This window comes from Balearica regulorum, chromosome 19 (genome assembly GCF_011004875.1).
Source record: "Balearica regulorum gibbericeps isolate bBalReg1 chromosome 19, bBalReg1.pri, whole genome shotgun sequence".
Lineage (NCBI taxonomy): Eukaryota > Metazoa > Chordata > Aves > Gruiformes > Gruidae > Balearica > Balearica regulorum.
The window spans coordinates 5,323,693-5,349,222 of NC_046202.1; the positions used below are offsets into that span (position 1 = coordinate 5,323,693).

Here is a 25,530-nt window from a genome sequence, read left to right on the forward strand (position 1 = left end):
TTTTAAAATGGGCCTTGCCCTGTGCTACACGTGAACGCTGCGTGTTTTCATCCAGCCCCTGACTAAACCAGCTAGTTGCACTGAACAATTGAACAGTTGAGTGGAACATGAAGCTTTAAGGCATCTTCATCCGAGGTCTTCTGGGAACAGTGTAAGCATGCAGTAAATCATTAGTGTTGTTCTCATCCTACGCTCTAGAGATGTAAAAGGTTCAGGCAGCGTGGTGAAGGCCTTGCTCAGAGCTGAAGGGTGTACAGTCTGATTTCTTAACTGGAGTGGGGACCACAAGAGTCTTAAAAAAAAAAAAAAAAAAAAAGCGCTACAATTTCATGCTGCTTCACTTCTGTGGTTTTTTTGTTTTGTCTCTTTCTTAAGTATAGCATGTGGACAGCGCCATGGGTTAGGGAACACTTCAACTTCATCTTCAGAGACTTTTCGTATGTAGCCTTCTACTGAAGTCAATGGGCGTGGAGGTAAGCAGTGCTGAGTGCTTTCTGACAACATCACTACCACCCACTCTGTAGCCTGATGCACACAACACTCCTTGTATTTGAGCATTGTTTTTTCTCTGAAAAAGTCGCATGCAGTTGCACAATGAAGACACTGCTTATTTATGTAATGCAAAAATCTGTTCCTACTTGTTGGTACACAGTGCAAACAGTGAGCATCAAAGTGTGAGGGGCTTCACAGATACTGCATGAACACTTGCCACTGAACTTCAGTGACATCCCTGTATTACATCAAACTAAAACGTGACTTCACAGTTGGTCTGTGATTGAATGGGATTTGAACGTATGGTTGAATGTTATGGCCTGAAGCATTTGTGCTACTGATGCTCAACAACTTTTGCCCTGCTATTGTTTGTTTATTTTTACAACTTCTGAGTTTAGTCTCTCAATGGTTAATCATTTTATCATGAGCCAGTCAGAATCAGTGAGAGTTTCCTGCTTCCTTGTCTTTCTGTTGATTTCCTTTTCTGTTGAAACACAACTTTCGCTGTTTAAACAACTTAGTTGCTGCACTCTTCAGTTTCCATCTAGTGGCTTAAAGCATAGGGAAGGAGAACTGTCTGAAATGTCCTGATATTCTCAGAGATATTGACAGCTGGGTCTGGTGACTAAGCTGTTACGATAAAACATAAATTCATTAGTTGATGCTGTTGAAATCCACTGACTTTTCTGTACTCCTAATAGAGGGCTTTAAAATATCCAGCTGCAGACTGATCCTCTCGAAGCATGTGACACTGACATCAGTCCTAGAAGTGAGGCATTGAACTGCCTCCAAAAATGAGCTCATTGGGTGATGTTCAATGCACCGATTTAGCAAAATATTAGCTAATTCGATTACATGGTCACCTGTACATACTGTTTGAACGACGGGAATTCATTCCAATTTTAGCTGCTGTCATTCCAGATCTCAATGTTACAATCCTAAGATCCTTTTGATAGGATGCTGTGCTCCTGCTGTATGTTGGGAACCGATCTCTAATTGCCACTAATTTTCTCCAAGACCTTCCAGTTTCTTTGCTTTTCTTCTCCCTGCACCTCTCCCATGAAGTTATAGGGAGTGAGAGTTTAGGACTCTTATTAAGCAGGCCCTCTAATAAAAACTGCTTCACGTTCTTATGGCTCTCTTGACTAGTTTAAATGGCCACATTAAAAAAACAGTTATATCCTTTCCCAGGAATGTGGGTAGTGGTTCATCTTCAGCCTGACCTGCCACCCAAAGCAGAGTGACTAGTCATGACCGAAATAAAATTAAACCCTGGCAGAACCATCCTGGAGGCTAGCTGCTGTGTGGCTCTAGCTTCCTTCCCTCTTGTAGCTTGAGGTGGACAGTAACTGCATACTTCCTCTTATGACCCGCACAAAGATCGTGCATTCAGGCAGCACATCAGAGTGGTGGTGACCCCAATAAACATACTTTCCATTACATCCATTATTCTGTAGACTTGAAAAAATTCTATATTTACCTGTAACTACAGTAGGAGTATGTTCTAGATGCTAGTGTCTGAGCATCTCAACATATGCCTGATTATTTATTTGAAATATGGCCATAAGAGAAAGAGTATGATAGAAGAAGGGTTCATGTGAATTTGTGCAGAAACATTGTTGTCTCCCTCCCCCCACCCAGTATTTTCTGCCTGTTATTGCACATTACAGGATTGTTTGTTTTGGATGCCATTTCCTGCTGAATAGAAGTCTTTATTGAGCTGGCCATAACGTTGCTCTTTTCTTTCAAGAAATACTACTGCTAACTTAAGACAGAGGAAGATGCTGGATCTTACAGGGCTGCAGCAATATTGCCTGAATTCTGATCTGTAATGCAACTGAAGAATTACACTGTGAAAAACAGAACAGAAAAACTGCTGATGATGTATACAGAAAGCTGAGATGATGAGAAGCTCTTAAAAGCCCTACGTATAGAGCAAGAAAATAAGCCAGGTTTGAAGAGCAAGCAGCAGAAAATTAGATGGGAAGAACTCTGTTCCTGCAAGAGTAAATGATGCCTTAGAATAGCCAAGGAGGCTGGTTGATGTGAACTCTGTGCAAAGTTCAGTGGAGAGTGTGCTCTGATGTCTGGGGTGATAACTGTCTCTTCCTACTTCTTGTTTACAAGAAGCTGGCATGTTTTCAGAATAAGCTTCTGAAATATCCTTGGTGAGGAGGAGAATTGGGATGACAAAATACTTATTTCATCTAGAAAGTGAGCTACAACAGTAACTATTTGAGTTGGCTTAACGGCTGCTGCCTGTTTTTCGTTAACTTTAGGAATTGCACTGGTGAGGAGTGAGGACTCGGGGTAGGACTGTGCAGTCCCCGCTGCGCCTCAGCTCATGCAGGCTGCAGCAGCAGTTCAGTAGCATGCTTCAGATGCTGCCTCTGCAAAATGATGAAATACATTTCCGCTTTTCCCGGTAAAATGCCTGTGGTACACGCGTCACTCAGTTGTTTTCGTTCATCTTTCTTTAACAATTGCAAGAGTTGTGCAGAATACATGTAGGGCCTGGAAATGAAGAACTGAGCCCCATCTATCCTCTGCTGCTGGAGGGCAGGAGGAGGTGGGGAGAGAGGGAGAGGAGGAAAACAGCTTCACCCATGCCTGTTTTGATACTGAAGAGCTCTTTCCAGTGATTTGAGAAGGGGGTGGGGAGAGAACCAGATGCTCTTAGGAAGTTCATACCATTGTTAATAATGTAATTCACAGATGGTGGTGAAGGCCTTGAAGAGGCTTTCATGCACTACTTATGCTCTGTAATAGATCATCATATAAAGGCTCACAAATAGAGATGACTTAATCCCAAGGATGAGTCTGCAGTGATCTGTTTGATAGTGCCTCTGCAGATCATTGTAACCTTTTTAAACAGTTAAGAACCTTCAGGATCCCAGAATGTTGAGCACTGCTCTAGGACTGGACAAATTCCTAATTAAATTGTCAGGATAAAATGTTAGCATGGCTTTGAGACTTTTCCAACGAAAGTGGCTCTTATGAAATAAAATACAAGTTCTTTGTCCTGGTACAGAAATCAATAGAGACAGTAGAAGTGTGAAAATCTGTTTGTACAGTGCCATCTTACTAAGGGGCAGTTCTGCTTTTATTTCCATTTATCTAGTTGGAGTTGGAAGCAGACCTTGTATGTGCTTTCTTCTGAATAGCTGTCAGTACTACTTGACAGCTAAGGAGAAGGATTGTGGGTTGCATGTCCTCTTGCTTTTTGAAAAAAAAGCCACTCTTACGTATACGGTTTGTAGCAAATTAACAGTCTACTGGTTTTCAAACATACAGAATCAGAAAAGTTTTAGCTCAAGTCTGTGCAATTCAAATATTTGTATGTTTGAGAGGCTTATCAATAAGGTCTTCATTGACTGCTGGTGAACTTTTTTATTGGCTGTAAGCTATGTAACCAAAAGTATATATTAGGGACTTCTAAGCAATACTAGCTTATATGTGTAGCACTAGAAATCAAAAGTTTCGGATAACATGAGAACGGATCTTTGTTGTTCGCTGCTGTCTTTTCAAATGTAGCTCCTCCCTTCCTTCATCTTTTAAGATGTTTCCATAATGGTTTTTATTATTATTCTTCTTCAAGTTTAAATTGTGTTTAGTAAATTGGCTTCTTGTGATGTTTGTCATGTGATGGTTCATCAGCCCTGAAGAATGTGCTCCTGTGACTTCAGCCATGTATTTGCCCGTACCAATGCAGACTGCATCATGTGTTCTTGTTGGTCTTGCATTTTGAGCTAAGTAGTGAAGGGGGTGAGGGGCAGAAAAAAGAGGGGATATTACAGGGCTAAGCTACCAGAAATTCTCAGACTACTTAATTTGTGACCTTGTTCACTAGTTAAATACAATCCAGGATTTTCTACCTCTTCCACATTTTCACAGAAATGTTTTCTGCATTAGAAGCTGGGTTTCCTCCTTAGTATTCTCTTCAAAAAACAGGGGGAAAAACATGCTTTGACAAAAGGAATATCTTGAAATCTTGGGGGAAGGGTGGTTGTTGTTGTTGTTGTTTGGTGGTTTTTGGGGGGAAGTTTGGGTTTTTTTAGGTTTTTTTAAACCTTGGTGAGGGGTCTGTGCTTTAACCAGGAAAGTTGGAAATTATCTACTCTGTTCCACACTTTTGCATATATAAACCATGACATCTGTAAAGCAGTATCTTTATTACTGCAGTAAAATGAACAAAGTTGAAATGATCGTATCTGTGCCAAGAGTTTACTGTTTCTCCACAATGGCCAAAGTTTTTGAGCACTAAAAGTGCCGTTAGTGGACCTGTGTACAGCTCCTGGTCCCACTGCCAGGGTGTGATGTCTGTGTCCATTCCACCTCAGCACAATGGAAGCTGGGCCCTCTGAGGGCTGAAGACTGACAAGCAAGGTTTCTTTTGAGCAGTGCTTTCAAGTATTTGGGCATCCTTCTATTTAGCTTTAATTTCCTTCCTTGACACTATGTAATACTGGTTTTCATATATATATGTGCTCTTACTGGTCTCCAGTCCTCTGTGTTCCCCCGCTCCCCGCCTTTGATGCAGCAACTGCTGTTGGGTATAAATCAGTGTTCTGAACTCTTTGAGATCAAGGCTTTACAGGAGAGGTGACTGTCAGCTGAAGGTGTTCACTGCCCTGAAGTTTCTGCATGTGGATGCCCTGACAGTAAAACTGTCCATCTTTAGTAGCTTTCATTTTTCAGCAGATGGGCTGTGCTCTGGAGTTCACATACTATTAGACTGGCTTTGTACTTTTTATGTCTGTGTGGGCTAATGCATTTCTTTAGATTTGAATCCAACATCAAAGTAACATTGGTTTAATACATTGGGTTTTGCATCACCTTTTTTTCCTCCAAAAAAAAGGTTTTATTTTCAGCTCTGAGTCTAGTATTTTGCTTCATAATTTGGGGCTTTTTGCTTGCTCTTCACATTGTTTAAAACAAAACAAAAAATGAAACAAAAAAACCCACCCCACAACCCACGCACAAAACTCTGTTTTGCTTAGCTCATACAGTATTTCCATTTGGCTCGGAAGATGTGGATTTGTGAGCAGAGGGAATCCTCATTTGGCTGGTCACCCAAGCTTTCTTCAAGAGCATTAGAAGGATCTACAGTTTAAGTTCATCAGAAGGCTGACCTGCTCTAGTTTTAATGAGATTTATTATACACGTACCTTTTGGATTCCACAGCTTTGATCTTTAAAACAATCTGTATAAACCTGTTAGTAAAGCAAAACTGTTGACAGAAAGCTGACTCTTTATACTGAATCTGCCGTGTTAAGATTATTGATTTTTGCAATTAAAATAATAGCCTTTGTGCCATTGGCACGTAACTTTTCTGTGGTGTTTGGCAAGATGCTTGTATTTGTGTGAATTTTATGGAAACAGCTGCAATCCTAATACATGCTGGAGAGATTGGGGGGTGGGGGTGGTCTCAGCCAAATGAAAGTGTGTATCTTCCCTAAAATTGCCTTTGGCTCTTATAAAAGCTTGACAGCATTTAATAATTTGAGCTTTGTTAGCTTAAGAAATCTGGGAAGTTCTTGACTTGCTCCAAAACAAGTTCCTGTGAACTTTCAGCTTGTCAAGTAACTGTGGGACTCCAAGCCTTCAAAGGGGATCCAGAGGTGCCGAAGGGGTATAGATGTGCACTAGTTATTGAGTGAAGGCAGCACTGGAGAGCATGGGTAGAAACTGGTATCTAGAATGAGAGTATCTGGTCGGTCTCCTCCAGAGCTGCAGGACACGTGAGCTGCAGTAGTCTGGCTTAACTTCTTTCTGCTTGGTGACTTCTATGGCTGTGTTAAATCTCTGTGAAGATGCACCTTGACAGGCCTATAGCGGAGGTGACCAGGGAACAGAGTGATTTGACTTGTTCCATCAAGATTTGGTAAGCCTAATGACTAGGTGATCTCTGGAGCTGTGAAGAAAAATGTGGCTTGTCAATGACAGAATTCATTAGTTTTCCTCTGCTTGTGCTGGGTATTTGTACATGCAGCCCTCAAGTCTGCTGAGGCAAATGCATCGCTGGGTGTAACTCCTTTCCTTTTTTTTTTTTATATGTGTACCTATTAATGGAAGCAGAGTGCATAATGTAATCTTAAAATAGCTACTCCATGAATGCAGAAACATTCCACTTCTGACTAATCGGCCATTCAGAATGAGCATTTAAATATGCACCAGAGACTGAGCGGCGGCTTTCCATATCTGCGTGAATGGAGTTAGAAACATATTGCAGCTCGGAGCTCTGCAGGCATCTTGCCCCTTTCTTTTGGTCTTTTTACACTGAGATGAGCAGGTGTGGGGTAACTTCTTCTAGCCTGGGAAGCAGGATACATATTCTGCTTGCTGTCTCTTTGGTTAGGCAAGCAAGCTAATGGGATTGCTCATTCTCACTGCCCCCGAGACTGAGGATCTTGGAAGGACTAGGCTGATAAACAGTCCTCAAAACCAGATTTCTGCTTCTCTTGGTTGTGAATGACCAGGAACACAAAGAGCTTATGGTCCGAGTCCTGGCTCTAGTGCATAGCTTGAAGAGCTTGGCAAGCACCAGGGAGCCCATGTGCAGTGTTTTTTCTCTGACAGACTGCTCCACAGCGATGTGCACTGCTCCAGAGCCTCTGGCCCAGCTTCACAATGAGAATAAGGTGCAGATACACAGTGGGGCTGTGGGGGCAGGATCCGTGTGCTCTGTCAGGTCACTGACCTAAAGCCTGTCCCAGCTTAAGGATTTCTCTTGGAACTGCTCGCTGCCTGCCCAGGGGGATGGTGCCAGGTTGCACAGAGCTCCCTCCCAGGGGACAAGTGCCGTTGGAAGTGGGTACGGTCTCACCTGTCAGAAAGGGACATGCTTTCTTAAAGCCACTTGTCCTTGCTTTCTCTGTGCTTTAGGAGGGAGTGGGGAAGACTCTTCTCAGGATTCCTCTGCATCTTCCCTGGGTGTGTTTTGTTTTTTCTGTGGGGCAAATGTACATCTTCGCTGGATGAGACTGTTGATGCCTCGTTCATAATGAGACAGTCCTCATGGTCTGCATGTGCCAGACTGTATATTGCAGTGGCCTCTCCTGGCAGGCTGAGCACTGAGGACTGCCTGCCTGCTTCTAATGCTGCCTTCACGCTCCTGCCCACGGGGCTTCAGCGTTAAAAGAGCTGGCTGAGCCAGATCAGCCAGGCAAAGTCTGAAGAAGTGATTTTCTTTTGCTGACCAGTGTTGCTTTTCCAAATACTGCATGGCCCCTATGACTATAATCGTATAGCCATCTCATTTAGAGCTGACCTCAAAGGCAAGTTCTCCTCTCCTCCCAAAAAGGGGGATTTTCACATAAGGCTTACACTGGTTTAAGGCTGCTTTATCTTAGTATAGCATAAACCTGTTTCTAGTTATCTTAAGGCAGAAGGCAACTGGGGGATTTGGATTGGGCTGGATGATTGATTCCTGCTGACTTAGACAATCCATAAGGAGTGCCTTTTGCCCTTACCCAGCTAATCTTAATTTCCTTTTCTGGCATAGGCGGTAAGTACTTACTTTGTGCTGTTTCTTGCAGCAGGACAAAGTTCTGGGAAGTGCCATACTTTGAGCATTGGCTTCTGCAGCCCTGCTCTTCAGGTGGTTATTTATGCAAGCTACCAGCCAAAGGGAAGGGAGAGCTTTAACTGGATTAACCTCAAGAAGAGAGTTTGGAGATTTAGGGATTAAGGACCCAAAGGCAGCCAGCAATCACTGACCTAAAACCAGCTGTAAGAGAGCCAGTCTCTATAGACTGGAAATACAGTCCTTCCTTACCTGCGTAGCATTGAGATTGGCAGCATTTTTACCTGTGAGGTATTAGACAAGATGGTTTTAGGGATGCAGGGTATGTGTAGGTTTTCTGTTCAGACTTGTGTATTGATTGGGAACTGTTCATAATCGGCACCTCTTTCAGAAAAACTGTTGAAGCGCTGAGTGCTCAGATGAGATCTTAAACCTGGCACTCAGAAGGTGTGTTGGTGGCTTGCTCCGATATAATGAGAACATCTGGTTTTGATAGAATTGTAGCTCTTCTAACTTCATGCACTCCCCTTTTACACCTTCTACCCTTGCCCTAAAGTGTTTCCATTGTCCCATATATTTTTTCCACTGATGCTGTTACACATCCCCTGCAGGGAAAATCCTGGTAGATTACAGGATTGATAGAAAGATGGGGAGGCACGGGAGAGATCAACAAAAACCTGTTACTAAGGAGACACGAGTTTTATCATTGTGCCTCTAATGGCCAGTCTGCCGAAGGGGAAACAGATGGTACAAAGGAGGCTGGGATTATATAGACAAGTACTGCTGGGCCACAAATCTGATACATCTATTGAACTTCCAGGGGTCAGGCAAATCCAGTCTTGTGCCACAACTGATGTGGTTCCTTTGCCTTTGGCACAGTGTTTCTGTCCTCCTGTCATTAAAGGCTGTTCTGGACAGTGGGCTTCTCCATCAGCCATTCCTGCTCCTGGGAACAGTTAGGTTTGGCATGGAGTGAGGGCAAGTGGCTGTATGGAAGCGTGTCCCTTTGACAGGTCAAGCTGTACCCACTGCCAGTGCCACTTGGATCCTGAGAGGGGGAAGTAACCAGATATAACACTTCATTCTGGTTTAGTACAGCTTTTCTCCTGTTACCAATGTACACAGTAGGAATGTGACTTCTTTTCTGTCCTGGGAGAATGGGAAGACGGATGATGGCCACAGTCACTCCCGGCTTTTGACACAGCCTGGCCTTTATTGCAATGTAATGTTTCGCTGAGGCTTAAATTTCAGGAGTGATGCTCCCAGCTGTGTGCTGCTCGCCGCGCGCCTGCTTCCCCTGCTGCAGCCTGCTCGCTCTGGAGAGAGACGTGAAACGATGCTGCCATTGTGGACTGAGCAGTGGGTAAATAAGCAAAGGCAGAATTCATCCTGTCTGGGGAGAAAAAGAGCTGGAGTCGCTTTTGTGAAAGTCCAACGAAGATCTGTTTTTCTTGTATTTAACTTTCAGGCTCTAGAGAGTGTTGCAGAACACAGGACACTGATTCGTTAATAGATGGAGAGTGCTAGATCACTACAGTACTAGAATTAATAGCTTGACAGCATTTCCTTTTTTCCTTTTTTCTCCTCCCACAGCAATTTGGACTGATACCCAAATAAACAATAACAGATAAGATTTTTGGAGGAGCTGGCTGGGAGAAATAAAAAAAGTCAAGGGGCAACTCATTACGCAACTCTGTACTGCTCATATTTGACTCATCCAGAAAACCCTGTTCTACTCCTCAGCTTCACTTTCTTTTTGTTCTTTTCTTCAATTCCTGTTGGAGGAGGTGTCGTTATACTTGCTGCCTTGGTTTTGGTCCCTCAGAAACTGTTTAGACCCTTGTATCTCCAGTTGGCTGTAGACATGCAGCGCTGAAAGAGTGTATCCGTAACTGTACTGTGGAGAAACAGTGTACAAGAGCCTATAAACCAGTTTGTACCAGGCAATAAAATAGCTCAGCATGTTGGCTGAAGTTCCAACAGCATGAGACTAATACCTGGGTGTATTTTTTAAGAAGTAATTGATTCTGGGTAGTTTATAACCGTTGTGTTCCAGTTCTAGTAGCGGTGGTCCCCTGCCAGAAGTGGGGCAGCTGGGAGGCTGTTCTGCACCCTGGGGACGAAGGATGTGAACAAGGAGTACGTTTTGTACCTTGTGATTCTCTCTGGAGTGTCTTGCCAGGGAATATCTTCAGGCCTTCCTTTCCCTCTGCTCTCCAAAGACTCTGCTTTGTGTCCTGCATGTACAGAAAGCAGTCCCAGCAATTCCTTTTGAAGTCTTGCCTAAAACACTTGGGGTTTTTTCCCTACCCAAACGGAGGCTAGAGGTGACAAAACTTTCCTGCCAATTCCTCTTCTGATATAGTCTAAACTCCTGCTGTTAAACCTCTACCAGCCGCTTCTGGTCTAGATATGTCACTGCAACAGAGCAGAGACTCCCCGGCTGTGCTCTTGCTTGAATCCAGGGTTATGCAATAGCAGCCTGCGAGTGCCAACGCAGATGCTGCTGCATCCAGACGCGCTTTACAATGTAGTTGCTTGGATACCTCTTTTTTTTGTTTGTTTGGGTTTTTTTGTTTTTCTCACATATGGTAGGTAACATTTTGCAACTTAGAATTGTACCCTTGAGCACAGACTCAGGTTAAACAATGCTAAGAATTTGAAATATTAATGACTTCCCCTCCATATTGCTTTTTTAGAGGTTGAGTATTATGGAATTTGAAAAGATTGAGTGTTGCTCTGTTTCAATTTCAGAGCCTTTTTTTCACTTTCTTAGGTGTTAAATAATTTCCTACTTTGAGAATCTTTTTCATGCAGAAGATTATCCTTTAATTATTGATGCAGTAGGTCAAGGGCCCTAGGTGGCCTGACTGTTGGTGCTTACAGTTCAGGCAGGTCATGAAGATTTCTGCGCTGCTCCTAATTCATCCCGTGTCATACGTTCGTTACATCAAGTGGAGATTTTCGGGAACTTGCAGGGATTGGATCTCTGAGGAGCTGAGTGGGTGAGAGTCTCTTCTAACGTTGTGGCAGGGAGAAAGATGCTTTCGTGTTACAGCCAGCCACTCAGTGTACTGCTGAGCTGGTATGGGGTGAAGATGCTACTTAAATGTGTCTCATAGATGGCTGCATGTGCTTTCCTCTGTGTAGCTTAAGGCAAGGTGTCTAAGTAAAAAGCCCGTGCCTGGTTATGCTGCTGCTGACTGGGAATTAGACTGTTACCAAGAGAGCTGTGCCGGTGCAGCTTCATTCTGTGGACACAGTTATGACATAGATAGGAATGGTATCCAGATAGCTCTATTCTTGTCTCCTTATGGGAATAATATATTTCATATATGACGCAGGTGAATCTGCATTGCTTTAGTGACCCTGCTACACGTTCTGGGAAAAGTCAAAGCTCTGGAGTCGTAACTTGAATTGTGCCTGCACAGAGCCCTAGAATAACTCCCTGGGTTTTAGTGGAGATAACTGTAGCAGGGATACAAATGAGGCTGCTGTGAGTGCACCAAGGTAAACTGGATGCTAACAGGAAGATAGCTGATTGCAAGACAAAGACCCTTCCCTTGCAGTGTAACTCCCTTCCTTCCACCCCTCTCCTCCTAAAATAGCCGTTCAGCATGAGGAGTGAAACCCAACTATTTCCCTCTTTTAAAAACACATGTAGTGTTTGTTCGTTTCAATGGGAAACTGACTTAAACCAGAACCTGGTGGTGTGGTCTGGTCTGGTCTACGTCCTTATTCCTTGTACAAGTATAGTACTGCCCATGATTGATAAAAGACTATCATCAGCTGCAGTTCCAGGTCTCCAACTTCTCTGCCTGTGGCTCATTAGCCAGTTTGTTTTTCAGGTTCCTTTAACGTTGTTTAGTTCTAGCTGTCCTTTTTTAATGCAGCAGTTCAGGAGACTCTCTCTCCCAGCTGGAAACAGGCCCAGCTACTAAGGTGGAGATGTCAGGCCTCTGGGTGAGGAGGTGCACATGGCCATGCTGCTTCTGAAAGCTCTTGAGTGCTTTGGAAGGTTGAGCAAGGTCTGTGTATTAACAGGCAGCGACTGGAGAGGGTCTGAGGTGTGAATGTCCATCTTTCATAATTGCACAGGGACAATTTAATACATGTAAATGTGTCACCCTCTGTGAATGGATAATGAACGGCTGCTCATTGCGGTAAGCTGTGGAGCTGGGATTTCATTTTAATCACAGACTGTTTGCTGTGTAGAAGCCCTGCCCTGAGATTCACCAGTGTACACATACATATCTTTGACTTGGTCTTAATCAGACTATACCCTTGACATCAGCAACAGTTCCCAGTATGAAAACTGGAGTTATAGTGCCAGTGTTTATAGAGCAAGTGAGTTTTCTCACATCTGTCCTGCCACTGTAAGCATTTGTTGTTGTTGTAGGGAAACAAATGCTTCTACATTTTAAGATTTCCAGTGGACAACTTCATTAGTTTTGCCTAAAAGGAGATTAAGCAAGTATCTTCAAGATTCTGGGAGACATTAAATCTAGCAAAGCATCATAATTATGTTAAATATCTGCCTTTTCTGTCATACTTGTGCAGTGTTGAAAGGCCTTCTAAAAGTTAGAGGAAAGGTCTATTCAGGGAGACAATAATTTTATTATTTTAAAAAAATTTTTTAGTGTCTGTAATTGTCTAGAGATGATATGCTACTACACAGTTTTAGAGAGAAGTTATGTATAATACTCCTTTGGTGTAGGGATATTTAATGTGAATATGTATCTGCAATGTTTGTATTCTCTTTTTTTTTTTTTTCCCCTCCCCTCCTTGGGTGCGTCCCTGTGATTAAGACAAAAGCTGTTGTACTCCTCATCAGGCAAGCTTATTTCACTGCAGAAATTCAATTGACAGTAATCTCCTTTTTAATCTGTTGTTGTGGTGTAGTGTAGCAGGCTGTGTCACACTGTATTTTTCATCCCGATTCTTGTTGTACCAGTTGGAGGCTTGTAATTTCTGTCTTCAAGTGTTTGAGTTCTATTTCTGCAGGTTTTAGCGAGGCCTAATCTAAACACAGTTTGTATAAATCTTAGCTCCAGCGGGAAGATGAAAGCTCTGATAAGGAACTTGTTTTTTTCTCTCTCCAGAGCAGGAGCACAATGTCTTTGACCTAAATATACCAATTACTGACACAGCAAAGTGATACAGAAAACAATCCAAAAGGATGCCAACCTCTGAATGAACACTTGGCTACAGAAAGCTATTGCTTGTGTGGAACCTCACAAAAGAAATGTGAGGAGGAAAACAGTGTTCATTCAAAACACTTCACGCAAATAGTGATGGGTGAGGGACAAACGGCTGGAGAAGGCTGCTTGTTTACCCCTTATCCCTATAGCTCTGGAGAAGTAAAAGCACTGTGCAAAACACAGCACAGTTCTCCCCCTTCCCATTTATGGCCAAGTTTGCTCAGCTTAGCTTTTTGAAGAACTGTTATGTCAAACTTAAAGGCTTCCTGGTAGCAGCTTCTGCTTTTAAAAAGTGTTTGATGGCAAATGTAAGTATTTCTAGAGCTCACAGACACCTTTTGAGTAGCTCTCTAGAGCATACTAGGTGACTTTATTAATATAGTTTCATAATTTTTAATAATGGTTAAGGTTAACCATCTCCAGAGACCAAGAGATTCTGAAGTGAACGGGCTTTCAATTCAGCTTTGAGACCTATTCTATATAGGCAAGTACTTGCGTATTGCTACCATGTTGATGGTTTCCATAATATACCAAATAAATCAATTCGTACAAACTGCTGCGGATTTCTGGTTGTCTTTGTTCTCCATGTTGCAGCTGTGGAACTTGCAGACTCTGGCTGCCCAAGTTTTTGGTGGTCAAACCACCCTTTTTAGTACCAAACTGCTACTAGACACAGGCCGGAAAGGGTACCTGTTACAGTTCAGCATTCGGCTTCCAGCCCCGGAAGCTCTAGCTGGTGAATTTGTCTGTAGTCTTGGGCTCTTGCAAGAAAAAAGGGAACCTTTTATCAACCCAGGTTTTCGAGTCAGCCTTTGTTTCTTTTTACCACCCAGAGTGTTGTTGCTGGCACTTCAGCCTTACTGCAAATGCAGTATGTGTGGGCTTTTTGCTAACACAGTTTATTTAAGAGATTGATACAACTCAGACTACTGTATAAAAGTGTCTCTGCTACAGAAATGTGTAATAGATATTTGGCAATCTGACTCAGACATTTGTCTTTGTTCCAGCAGATGATTTGAGATTATTGATGGGACCAGCCTTGTACAGGGCCTGCTGTTGAATAGGCATCTGTCAACTGTTTCATCTTGGAAGGTGTTGAACTTTGGTTCTATGTGATGTCCACGCACAGATCCTGGTCCTTTGGACTTCCAGGGCCTCTATTCAGTTGCTTCTTTGGGCATCTAATGCCAGTCCCGTGCAGATGTTGGATACCCCAGGGCACCTCTAATGTCACCATGTGCCTGAGTTGAGCCCTAAGGAATATGAACGTGCAGTGGAAGCCCTTATCTCTAGGTGACTTGTGTTGCATTAGAGGAAAGGCTGTGGCTGCAGTAATGGCACCCTCTGCAAGACTTGACCGGACTGGGTTATCCATGCATTGGGTAATAGTTGGGGAAGGTGGTTTTTGTACTGACTTGCTTAATACTTGCTGACACACAAGGAGAGCTCCTGTATGGAGGAGCTTGCAGTGCGCTGTACGGCTGTAGCCCAAACAAAGATACACTGGGAAATTGGTGGATGCTATGAAGCGTATTTGCATGGTTTAACAGCTGGATCGGTGCCTGGATGCGCAGCCTCTGATTTGACTAAAGCAGCTGCCTTCTTGCCAGCAAAGGTCATGTTCGGCTCAGAGGCACTTAGCGTGTGTTTGAACAACTGGATGGGATCTAGCCAAGGAAAGGGTAGGCAGAGAACTGGAAGATTGCTCATTTAATTACAAGCCTTTTCTTTGTAGCACCTCCTCTGAGACTGGGACCAGAGTTGTTCACATGATGGTGGCTTGACAATGTTAAGTGAAAAGCCTCTCTGATAGCATGGCTACATCTGAATCTTGCTGCGGGTTTTGGGGAATCTATATTAACTAAGTTTCTGTTATATAAATAAGAAGCTGCCAGTGGTACCTCAGTAGGAGAGGTGAAAAGGCTTCAAGTTCTTTGTGTTGTGTAGTTTCTCACAAAATAGTTTCTGCGTTCCTATTCTTGCACAAGGCCTCTCTGCCCCTGTTAATAGGGATCTTTTTTAGAAGAACAATATTGACTTTGAAAATTAGCTTCAAGAAATGAGACTAGTTTCAGATCCACCTCTTGGTTCTGCCTTCCTACGAGGAATTCGGGATCACTCACGGCTGGTGTTTGTTGCTGTGCAGAGGATTCCTGTAAAAGGGGAAAGCATACCAAGCAATGAAGATAATGAAATTGCCCACCCGGAAAGCAATACCTAGCCAAGATTTAGAAAATGGAGAAGGGGAGAGAAGTTCTGTAAGGTCTGAAGTGTGCACATCATTAAAACTATGAGCAAAACGTTGATTTGTGGGATGAAAGCTGGAATCCTTGCCCTGTCTAAATTGTCAGTGCTCTCTTGATATTGATGGCTGTGACCACGCACGCTCCTGATAAAAACACTTCCCAGGCATTGTCTACAGAGTCAGGTATGCTGGCATAAAATCATATATAGCAAGCAGTTATTAAATCAGAATCTCTTTTAACGTTTCAAAGATGATTTTTAGGGTATAGCCTGTGTGAAGTGTAGTATGTGTGAAATGTTCCTTGGCCAATAGAAAGGTAGTGGCAGTAGACGCATGACTTATGCTAATAATCATATCTCTTACAGTAAAACAACTCGCTGTGATGTTCCTAATGTTAAATACAGACAGCTCCAGTCCCTGTACTGGATGCAGAGTGAATCTTGTTTATCATTACATCAGTCTGCAAAAAGGAGATTTATAAGAGCAGAATTGTTTGCATGACATGGAGTGACTCCCATTGTATAGAACAGAATAGCACTCAAAAATTTCTCTCCTCTCCCTTGCCCTTTCAATGACAGATAGTTGGCAGTGGATCAAAGCACAAACAGGATTAATGTTTTGCATATTCTGTCCTACATGGCCTGAAAGGAGCAGAGATGGAATTTTTCATCTTTCACTTTAAACTGCATTTAATATCATGGCCTAGTTTAGAGCTATGCAACTCATTCCTTCCATTTCCCCCGAGGCCTCTGTTTCTGGTCAAGGAAAGCAGGACATGACTCCCTCTGGAGCTCATCAGTGCTGCTCAGCTTCCTCCTTGTTGCAGGCTGGTGGAGGAGGCTGGTTTGAGGCTGGAGCAATCCTGCATCAGGAATCTCCAAGTAGTGTTTGTGGAAGCTGCTGTCTCTGTCGCTTTATTGCTGTTTTTATAGCATGGGTGTTGCAGGGCACAGGGAACTAGAGCTGGGGCAAGATCCAAGGTTCTTGCTACTGCCTCTGTGAAGGCAGCTTTGAAAGCTGAAGTGGGTCACTGTCGCAGGTCACACCTTGCAATGGCTGGTTTCAGCGTCCAAAGATGCCATCCAAGCACGTTCCTTCTCAAAGTGCAAACTGCCTTCTCAAAGATGTCCCCAGAAAGGAATGTTTACAGATTTTGATCCACTTTTTGGGATGAATTATAGCACTGACAGCACCACTTCCTCCTCTTTGGAAATAAACTAAAAATGGCAAGAAAATTTGAAAGTACTTGTTTTAGTTAGTCGTGTCAATATTGGAGTCATTTCCTTCACTGAAGCTTGCACTTGACCATGCATCGGGCCGGTCTTCTCTGTCCTGCCCTCCCCTCTAGTGGGGTGACTCGTCATTGCAGCTTAGTTTTGGCTGACAGTTAGTAAGGAGGTTTTTGTGATGTTTTGCAGTTGCAGAATTACATAGTGACCGTAACACAGTGCAGAGAACTGTAGGATGAGTATGGTATACACTGGGTGGTAGCACAAACTTGTGGAAGAGGAGAAATAGTGGTTGCATATGTGAAATATGGGAGCATTGGCTGTATCTTCCATATTGAATGCCCTCTGTCCATGAGAAGGTATGGGTACATTAGCAAAGGAGATAATTGGATAATTGAAGGGGGGGAAGATGATTCAGATATCTGAATCTGACCACTCTGTAAATACCAGGACAAAACAGGAGATGTGGGGAAGGAGTAGGCTGCAGGCTGGTCAGAGCTGCTGATGAGGAGGAGGGTAGTGAACGTTAGTTTTGTTCCAGATAGCATCCCAGGTACTGGTGATGGATCTCTTGCTCAAATCGCACTTGTCTACAGTTCTGTTTCTGTAGACAGTCAGCTGTATTCTGAATAGGTGTGCTTCTCACACAAATCTGCTACATTTAGGTCTAATATTAAAGAGATCTTGTAAGAGCTTCAGCAGAGACAGATGGTAATTGATTGGGCCATGTCTAGCCTCCTCCACACTGTGCTCTTGAGGGTTGAATTTTGAGTGGAGCTAAGATAATGATCTGTGTATTTCAGGATCTTCTCCTGTCATTTGTGGGACTTTTGGCTGTGGCATACCAGGCTTGCCTGTCGCTGTGACAAGGATTTTTTTGGCATGTGGAAATGGCCATTCATTATAATACTAAAAACGGTTGCATAGCTTGGGTTCCTGAACAGCACTGTAGAGATTTCAAGTGCTCTTTCAGTTGTTTTACCTTACTGTGGGTTTGAAGAACTTGTTCTCTAGCCAAATACATGCTTTTGAGCTGTTTTGGCTTATTCAAAAACCCCATCGTGTCTTTAGCTATCCTACATGTAATGAAACCTCTTCCTTTCCCCTCTCACCTCTTCCTCTTGCCCCCGCAAGTCAACTTTTTTGTCAACCCACAGGGAATTCATCAGAGCTTATGCTCTGGCAGGATTTGAGAAGTTCTAGTGATAACAAACACACCACACCAGCTAATGGTGTTTTCAGAAGGACTTGAGATAAATAACAATTTGTTCAAAGGAATCTAACTGCACACCTGATGCTGGCTTCCAGTTTCTTGTCTTGCTGATCTTGTTTAGGACATTTAGCACACCAAGTCCTTAAGGTGATGCAGCATCCTGAATGAAAGGTATTGTGGTTCTAGTATCTTTCTTATGCTCGAGTTTGTCATCCCCATCTAACACCATCATCCTAAAGCTGTGAAGCTGTTAGGTCAGGTCATGCAACCCAAAGTAATGGGATGGGGTTGGAGATTGGGCAAAGCCAGTGGTGATAACTGTAGTGCTAGTGTCTTTCTCAGTTTAATGGGGCTCTGTTCTCTGTTGCTGATGTTGTTGAGGGACTGACCCTTCAGAAATCTGAATGCTCATCTGCAAATCTCGTGTGCGTGTTTTATTTGTGTTTCTTTTTTAACATCTGCTACAAGAACTTCTAATATGCAGCTCCGTTGAGGAGAACCCATTGAGCTTCGTAGATTCTTACAAGATTTGTCCATTGCACTTAGCAACTAGCAGTGTAAAGGACATGCCACATCCCTCTGTTTCTGCAGGTGGATCTCTAGAAGCTAGTGCTTAAAATGCTGCTATTACCACCTGTCAAGCCAAAATAGGCCAAAATGTGGTCCTTCGAACAACCTACTGCCCCTGAGGTCTTAAGCAACACAACTGAAACATGCAGAGACTTTGGCTGCATGGGGAGCGTGGATCATCAGGACAGCTATCCAGTGTCTGGAGCTGTGGACTGCAAACAGTCTGGTTCCAATAGGTCCTTGAGCCAGTGTGGTTATCGCAAAAGCTTGGATAATGGAAAGTGACTCTGTGCCATTGGATTCTTCTTTAGCAAGGCCAGTCTTGGGTCTGTATCCCAGAGAGCATCCCAGAGTGTCCTGCCAGGCAGTGAATGCAGCTGACACTTCATCTCAGGAACAAGGACTTGGCTCCCTGGTCTGAAAGAGCTCTGCTGCTGCTCCTCTGATGGCTGCTCTTCATCTGTATATTTGCACCCTTTTGAGTGATGCTACAGCTTGTCTTCTGTTGACTGTAGAGTTCAGTGGTGTTTTCATTTTGAAGGGGGTCGAAATGCCAGCTTCCTTAACAAGTTGCTGAACTAATTCTAAGGTACGATGAGCAGAAGGTATTCCTGCCAGCTCTTACCTGTTGTAGATGGTGTGCAGGTTTTAGCTTGAATTTGCGGTTGCAGGTGACTCCAAGTGAACTACTTCATGGTCTTGTTCTAGCTCTGTTCTTAGAAATACAAGACCAATAGGAAGCTTGCATTTTCTAGTTATTCTCATATCCCACAGATTCAGCTAATTTAAATGAGAGAGAAAGAGAGAAACAGAATACCCAGCAGGAGTATCTGCATTTAACTCTGTATGAAAAAATCAACTGAGTATGACCTTTGCATGCAATAAGCACAAATAATGTAGTTCAAAAGATTCTCAGGAAAAACACCTGTTTATCTTACAGAAACTTAACTTTTCCATTCCTCCCCTTTTCTGAGCTCGATGCTTAAACATGATAGTTTCTGTAGGTTTTGTAAATGTGTCTATTCCAGAATCTCTCCCTCTCCTGTTGCTTCCCTTCCTCTCCTGCGCTGGGTGGCAGGCAGGAACATGTCCTTTTTGGTGGGGCTGAACCAGAGGCTCCGGGATGCGCAGTTCCTCTTTTTCTTTTTTTTCCACTGACTCCTTTGGAATTGACATTTATCTCATTCCCCAGCCTTCCCCCAACCCATGAAATCTCTTGCACACCTTTTCTTAGTTTCCATCTATGTGCCGTGGTATGTAAAACAGAAAGCAGTGTATGCATGATAGAGCATCTACCAAATTGCTCTCCTGAAGCAAGCTGATGGTTTCACTCTCTGCTGACATTTTGGCTTCAGAGTTTCAGCTCTTCTGCAGGCGTTTGCAGAAAACCAACTCCATACTTTTTGTCCCTGCTGTCCTGTTTCAGAAGCACAGTAGAAGTGCATCATTTGTTTTTATAAAGTGACTCCTTGAGTTCAGGAGTAACACAGCTACAGAACATGCCAGTTCACTCTACTATTGCCACAATATAATCCATGCCAGCATCTCTGCTCATGAGATAATGTGTTCAACTTAAAGGATGGTGGGATGAGTAGTAGAAGAGTGACAGAAACGCAGTAACTGTGCTGGAGCTTGGTAAAAGTTAGACAGAAAAGAACTCTGTAACCAGTTAAAAAAAAACAAAAACAAAACAACAACAAAAAACCCAACACTTCAGAGAATTAAGTGCCCACCACACAACTTCATTAGTAAAACATTAGCAGCCCTGTTGTCATAGTGGCAGAGGTCTCTTGCAACTACGTACTTGCTGGTTTGTGTGTTGAAAAATGACCAAAATACGTGGTGCCACACTGAGGTGCCACACTGAGGTCTTGCTCTTTACTGTGGGTCAGTTCTGTGCGAGTCCTGTTGGACCATACGCTGCCAGCAAATGGTGGGCGCTCACTGGAGAGGGGATCTTCTGCAGGAGGGGAGCCCAGAGCAAGCTAGGAACAAAATTATCTTTTTGCTTCTTTTGTCACCCTGTGCTGAACTCTGGTTTTCTTGGAATGTCTGCACTGACCAAACGCTTGGTATGTTTCAAAATGTGTTGCTCCTGCAGACCTGTATGAACATAGGAAGTTTTCACTGATAAAACAGATCTTACACCCCATCTCCAGCCAGCGCCTGGCAATGCATACATAAATGTACGGTGAAGCAGAATTAATTACTGAGATCTCTCTACTGAGGTATTGCTTTGGGCTTTAGTAGGTAGGCCTAGTAAAATTCCACAGCACATTAGAGATTATGCATATTAATTTTGCATCTGAAACAGTACAGTATGTCAAACTTCCACTTTCTAGTTATCTGCACTCCCCCAGTCCTATTTGGCAGGTTTATTACTTGCTGGTTTTGTGGATTGTTACGCTTGGTTGCTGACACTGGACTATGAATTAATATGATCTACATAAAGGTAATAAAAAAACCCTTAGTGTTTTACCCAGAAGTAAACTGTGTGTTTGGGTCTTGGCCTACCTTGTTTGGCAGGGGTCATTGCAAGTCCATGCAAAAGCATGTTAAATCCTGCAGTGGCAAAAATTCTTGTAATGTTGAGGTTTTTAAAAGGGTTTTGAGAGAACATGAAGTGACAGCTGAGCAGAAAGTGAGTTCCGCTGTAGTGACAGCTACGTGAAGCAGCAGTGAGAATTTCCTTTGCCTTCTACAATCAAACCAGAGAAATGCAAGTCTTTGGATTCTGCGTATATTAAAGCATATTAACTTTTTTCTCCTTTCCTATGTGTGCAGGAAGCAGACAGTGGGGAAGAAGAATGCCGGTCCCAGCCCAGAAGGTAAGATTGTCACTTGAGGCTTGCAAGAGTCCTCAAGGTTACCTGTGAGAAATGTTCCACAGGGGGGGGTTTGCTGTTGTTCTGGCATGTTCTGCAAACATGCATCATTTTCTGCCTATTGTTAATGTCGCACAAATGTCTTACGTGAACCTTACTAGAAAATATATTTAACTATGGTCTAAATGATGCTCCCAGTAAAGGGGTTGCTGCAGCAGGAAACAGGAAGAGTCAGATTACACTAAAAATATATATAAATGGGGAACAGATCACAAAGATGTCAGTGAGTATATTCTCCAAACTGCTGTTTGCATCCAGGAAGTAGTGTCTCGTCTGCAGACATGTTCTGAATAAGATGCTGATACTCCACTTCTCTGTGCATGTGGAGAGTTTGCTTATATCTTAGGAACAAATCCTGGTTGTGGTGTTCCTTAGCTCCCTCCAAAATCGTATGTTGTTTCTCAGGATTCGATCCATCATCAGAATATTCTGAGAGGAATAACCACACTAATAAACTCGTTTGCTGGTTAAAAAGTTTCTGTTGCCATCAAGAGCTGAATTCGATTATTCTAATTAGCAGGAGTATCAGAGGAGAGACTTCAGCAGTGATAGTCATTCTCTCACTGTGTTTCTTCACCTCCTGGTTATGCACTGGTGTACATCTCTGGGATTTGTGGAAAGTTAAATTTCTAGAAGCTGAAGCACAGGATAACCCTACGCCATAAGGGGACCTGCTTCTTAAAATAGCTTGTTCAATGGATGTGTAGATATTTGCTACTGATGCAGGTAGTCAAACATCTACTCCAAAGCTAGGAGAACACTGAGAATTTACAGGATTTTTTTTTTAATTTGGATTGTTTTCCATGGAGATGTTAATGTTTGTAAATGTTGGTTTCAGCTGCTTCAGGAAGAACCTGTTTGGACAAATGTATATCCTAAAAACCAAACAAACATTGAAACTCAGCTGATTGAACAGTGACAAGTACTAATGGCTATTTTATCACATAGTCGTAGTCTTAAGGGTAGATTTCTTGAAGATGCTTTGTCTCCTATCCTCTAAGTCATCAAAAGAATAATTTCAGCTAAAATTAATAAAACCAAAACCTGTGTGAGTACTGGGTAACCTCTCCAGCTGCAGGAGCACCTTCTTGGCTTAAAATGTTGCAGTCAAATTTTATGAAGGGCGTAAGATTCTCTCCAGAGGGAGTAAAGGGGAAGTGAAGGTGAAGTAGTTCTCACTTTATGAGCTTTTGGCTGTTACAGTTCTTTGCTTAATGTTGTTTGTGTGAGTAGGTAGCAACAGAAGCCGTAATCTCTAGTATTTAAAAGGCTTGAACATGATTTGGGCTTTGGGTTTGGGGCCAACTTGGATGAATCTGCAGAAGAAAAGGCTGTCATGGTAGCACATTCCCGTGATTTCAATGTAGCCCTGTGATTGTGTGGCCCGTGAAAGGTGACTGGTCTGTTTCCTTCAGTCTTCTGCCCCTAAGTGATGACTTAAGAATTGGCTGTTTCTTCATTTCACAACTTCCATGACTGAGAGGAAAGCTGGAAAATACAATTCCCAAAGGCTCAAATTGAACTCAGCTAAACTCTGATTTTTAATTTCACACTTAGCCTTCCAGCAGTCACAAGATCAACTTATGACTTGATCTCAGTATACATAATGTATTGGAGGGGATTGGAGGTATTTAATTGTTGTGGGCACTTAGCAACAATTGTAGGTTAGGTTAGAAATGAGTGTTTTTAAATATGTTTTAAATAACTTCCTGGGGTAGGAAATGACAACCTGCTGTTGATGTGGTGATCTGAACTCGGTGACTCCTGTTGCTGAGGTCAGAAAGCTAACTGAAACCAAGATCCTTCTTAGGGAAAACAAGGGGGTGGGTGTTAAATGTGTTTGATTACAGTAGGATAAAAATAATAGTCAAATGTGGATAAGTCGTCAACCTGGAGTCCTGCTGTGGAGGAGCAGCAGATGTCTATAAACAGCTTTTGTGTATCTAATCCTCAGTTTTCAAGGGAACATAGCAAGTAGTAGCTATTAAAAATGCAGACGGCAAAAAGGACTGAGTTTGGCTTTAAAAGCCAAGGTACGTTATCAGCTGCAATGTCACTGAGGTAGAGCTCTGCAGCAGCCTGACATTCCTAGCTGCCTGCCTGGGCAAGGCCAGGCTGGTGAAGCTCTCCTGAGGCATAATTCAGGTGACCTGGCTGTAGCTACAGTCAGTGTATGGGGTGGGATTTTTGCTATTTGTAAAATTCTTTTAAGAAGGAGTCCTTTTGTCTCCTGCACTCATGTAAAATTTGTTTAAATGCTACCTCAGGGTAGCATGGTTGGCATCAAGCGTGCCCAAACTCATCCCATCAACTGGACGTTGAATGCAAGAGCACTACTGTCGCTAAAAGCATATTTGGGTTAATAAAATAACTTTTCAATATTTATAAAATAACATCTTTATGCACTAACATCCTATAATGCTTACAAAGGAATTAGCTTAAGACCTAAGCATAAGCACGTAGATGTGTTTGGCATCAGAAGACTTGATCGGTCTTGAAGATCATTGAGTACAGCCTTCATTTCCATCCTCCTGAGTCCCCGTGTCTCTGCACAGTCTAGGGATTGCTATCTCAAATGAGACAAAGTTCCACTTAGATCCAGCTCGGCAGCATTGCTAGTCCTGTGGCTAGCAAGTTCTAGATAGCTTCTTGTGTTAGGTTTCTGCTGTTTACCTTTTCTCTCTGATGAGATATGGTTTATATACGGAGGTGAAGGGGAACATGCAGAAAAGACTGGTGGTATGACAGCAGGAGTGACCACTGCTTGTTGAGCAGAGGCTATGAAGAGCAAATGGTCTAAAATGGCCTCCAAAGAGGCAGAGAAATTAGTTTCAAACAGGAGCTTAAACTTGTAGGTAGGTACATCAAGATTCTCATACCTAAAAAGAATAATCTATCTCAGTGCTGACCTGTTTGCGCTCTAAGATCTCTTACCACAGAGGAATGTGATTGCATGGACTCAAGTCTTGCAGACAAGGGAGAGGAAGCGTGTAAAAATGTTGTTTAAACTTGAACCTGCTCTACAGAGCAGTCAAATGACATGACAGGTCTGCACTCACCTCTTTGGGGTTTGCCTGCATGAAGAGAGAGCATCAGCACAAGCTCAGTCAGTCCTCTCCATAGCATTGCCTGCCCCTTGGCTTCTGCTCTCAGGAGGTCTGGTCCTTCCTATAACACTTTATGATCTAAGACTAATGCTCTTAAGACTGTTTCTGCCAGCACTATCACAGAATGAGGAGGTTTTTTTGCTTTGTGAATTAGCAGAATCCACTTAAAGGTTTTCTCCAAAAGATGGAAAGAGCTATAACATGTGCAGGAAGAGAGTTCATGTCTGAACTGGAATTATCCTTGGAAGATGCTTGAAACGGTATTTTCTGGCAAACTCTTTTGTACTGATGCAAAGAGGAATGGTTTGTTGTCCTACTTGAGGAAAGTACTTGGGTATAATGAACACACATCTAATTTTTATAAAGACTTATATCCATTACTAAAAAACACAGCAAATTAATACTGCAAATACCTGAAGCTGAGCAAATAGGTGGAAACCAGCTTTGCCTCCCCACTCATGAAATCATTGGGATTTTTTCCTCTCACAGCCAAGCCCTGCTTTGGGGGAAGCCCAGGAGGGTCTCTGTACCCTGCTGTAGCTGTGACTGTTCTTGCAGTTCATGGATGAGATCCCCAAACCCCTGACATGGGTCCAAGTTCTTGCTCTGGAACCCCTGATCGAGCTGGTCCATGTCACCTGTCTGACTCTTCGCTAATGGGACTAAGACAGAGTACTGCATAAGCAGATGTCCTGAACAATCTTTTAATTACACTTATTACCTTCATAGCTATCTTCTAGACTTTTTTGTTATGCTATCTGGAGGCTATACAGCTAGCTGGCCTGCACATCTCTCCTTCTGTACCCAGACGCGCTGCTGCCACGCTGAATACATTCTTAATGGAGCATCTGTGTTAACAATGTCTTTGCATCATCCTGATGTTGTTAAAACTTACCTAAAATGCATGCGTATTGAGCTCTGAGTTGTGTTTACACCAGCTGATGTATTGCCATTCAGGTTTTGTGTGCTCTGTGCCAAGGTTGCAAGGATTCAGCATCTTTGTTTTGCTGACAAATGACATCTCCAGGGCCTGGGGCAGCAGTGGTGCTGCAGTCTGTGTTGG

The 25,530-nt window shown here is 43.0% G+C and overlaps 1 protein-coding gene across 1 annotated transcript in view; it reads left to right on the forward strand.

The window, feature by feature from the left end:
- SSH2 (slingshot protein phosphatase 2) overlaps nt 1-25,530 on the forward strand; it is a 103,025-nt gene that overhangs the window by 12,676 nt on the left and 64,819 nt on the right. Inside the window, exon 2 of the mRNA XM_075771573.1 lies at nt 21,260-21,303. Within this exon, the coding sequence (XP_075627688.1) occupies nt 21,260-21,303 (44 nt within the window). The remainder of the gene's footprint in view (nt 1-21,259; nt 21,304-25,530) is intronic.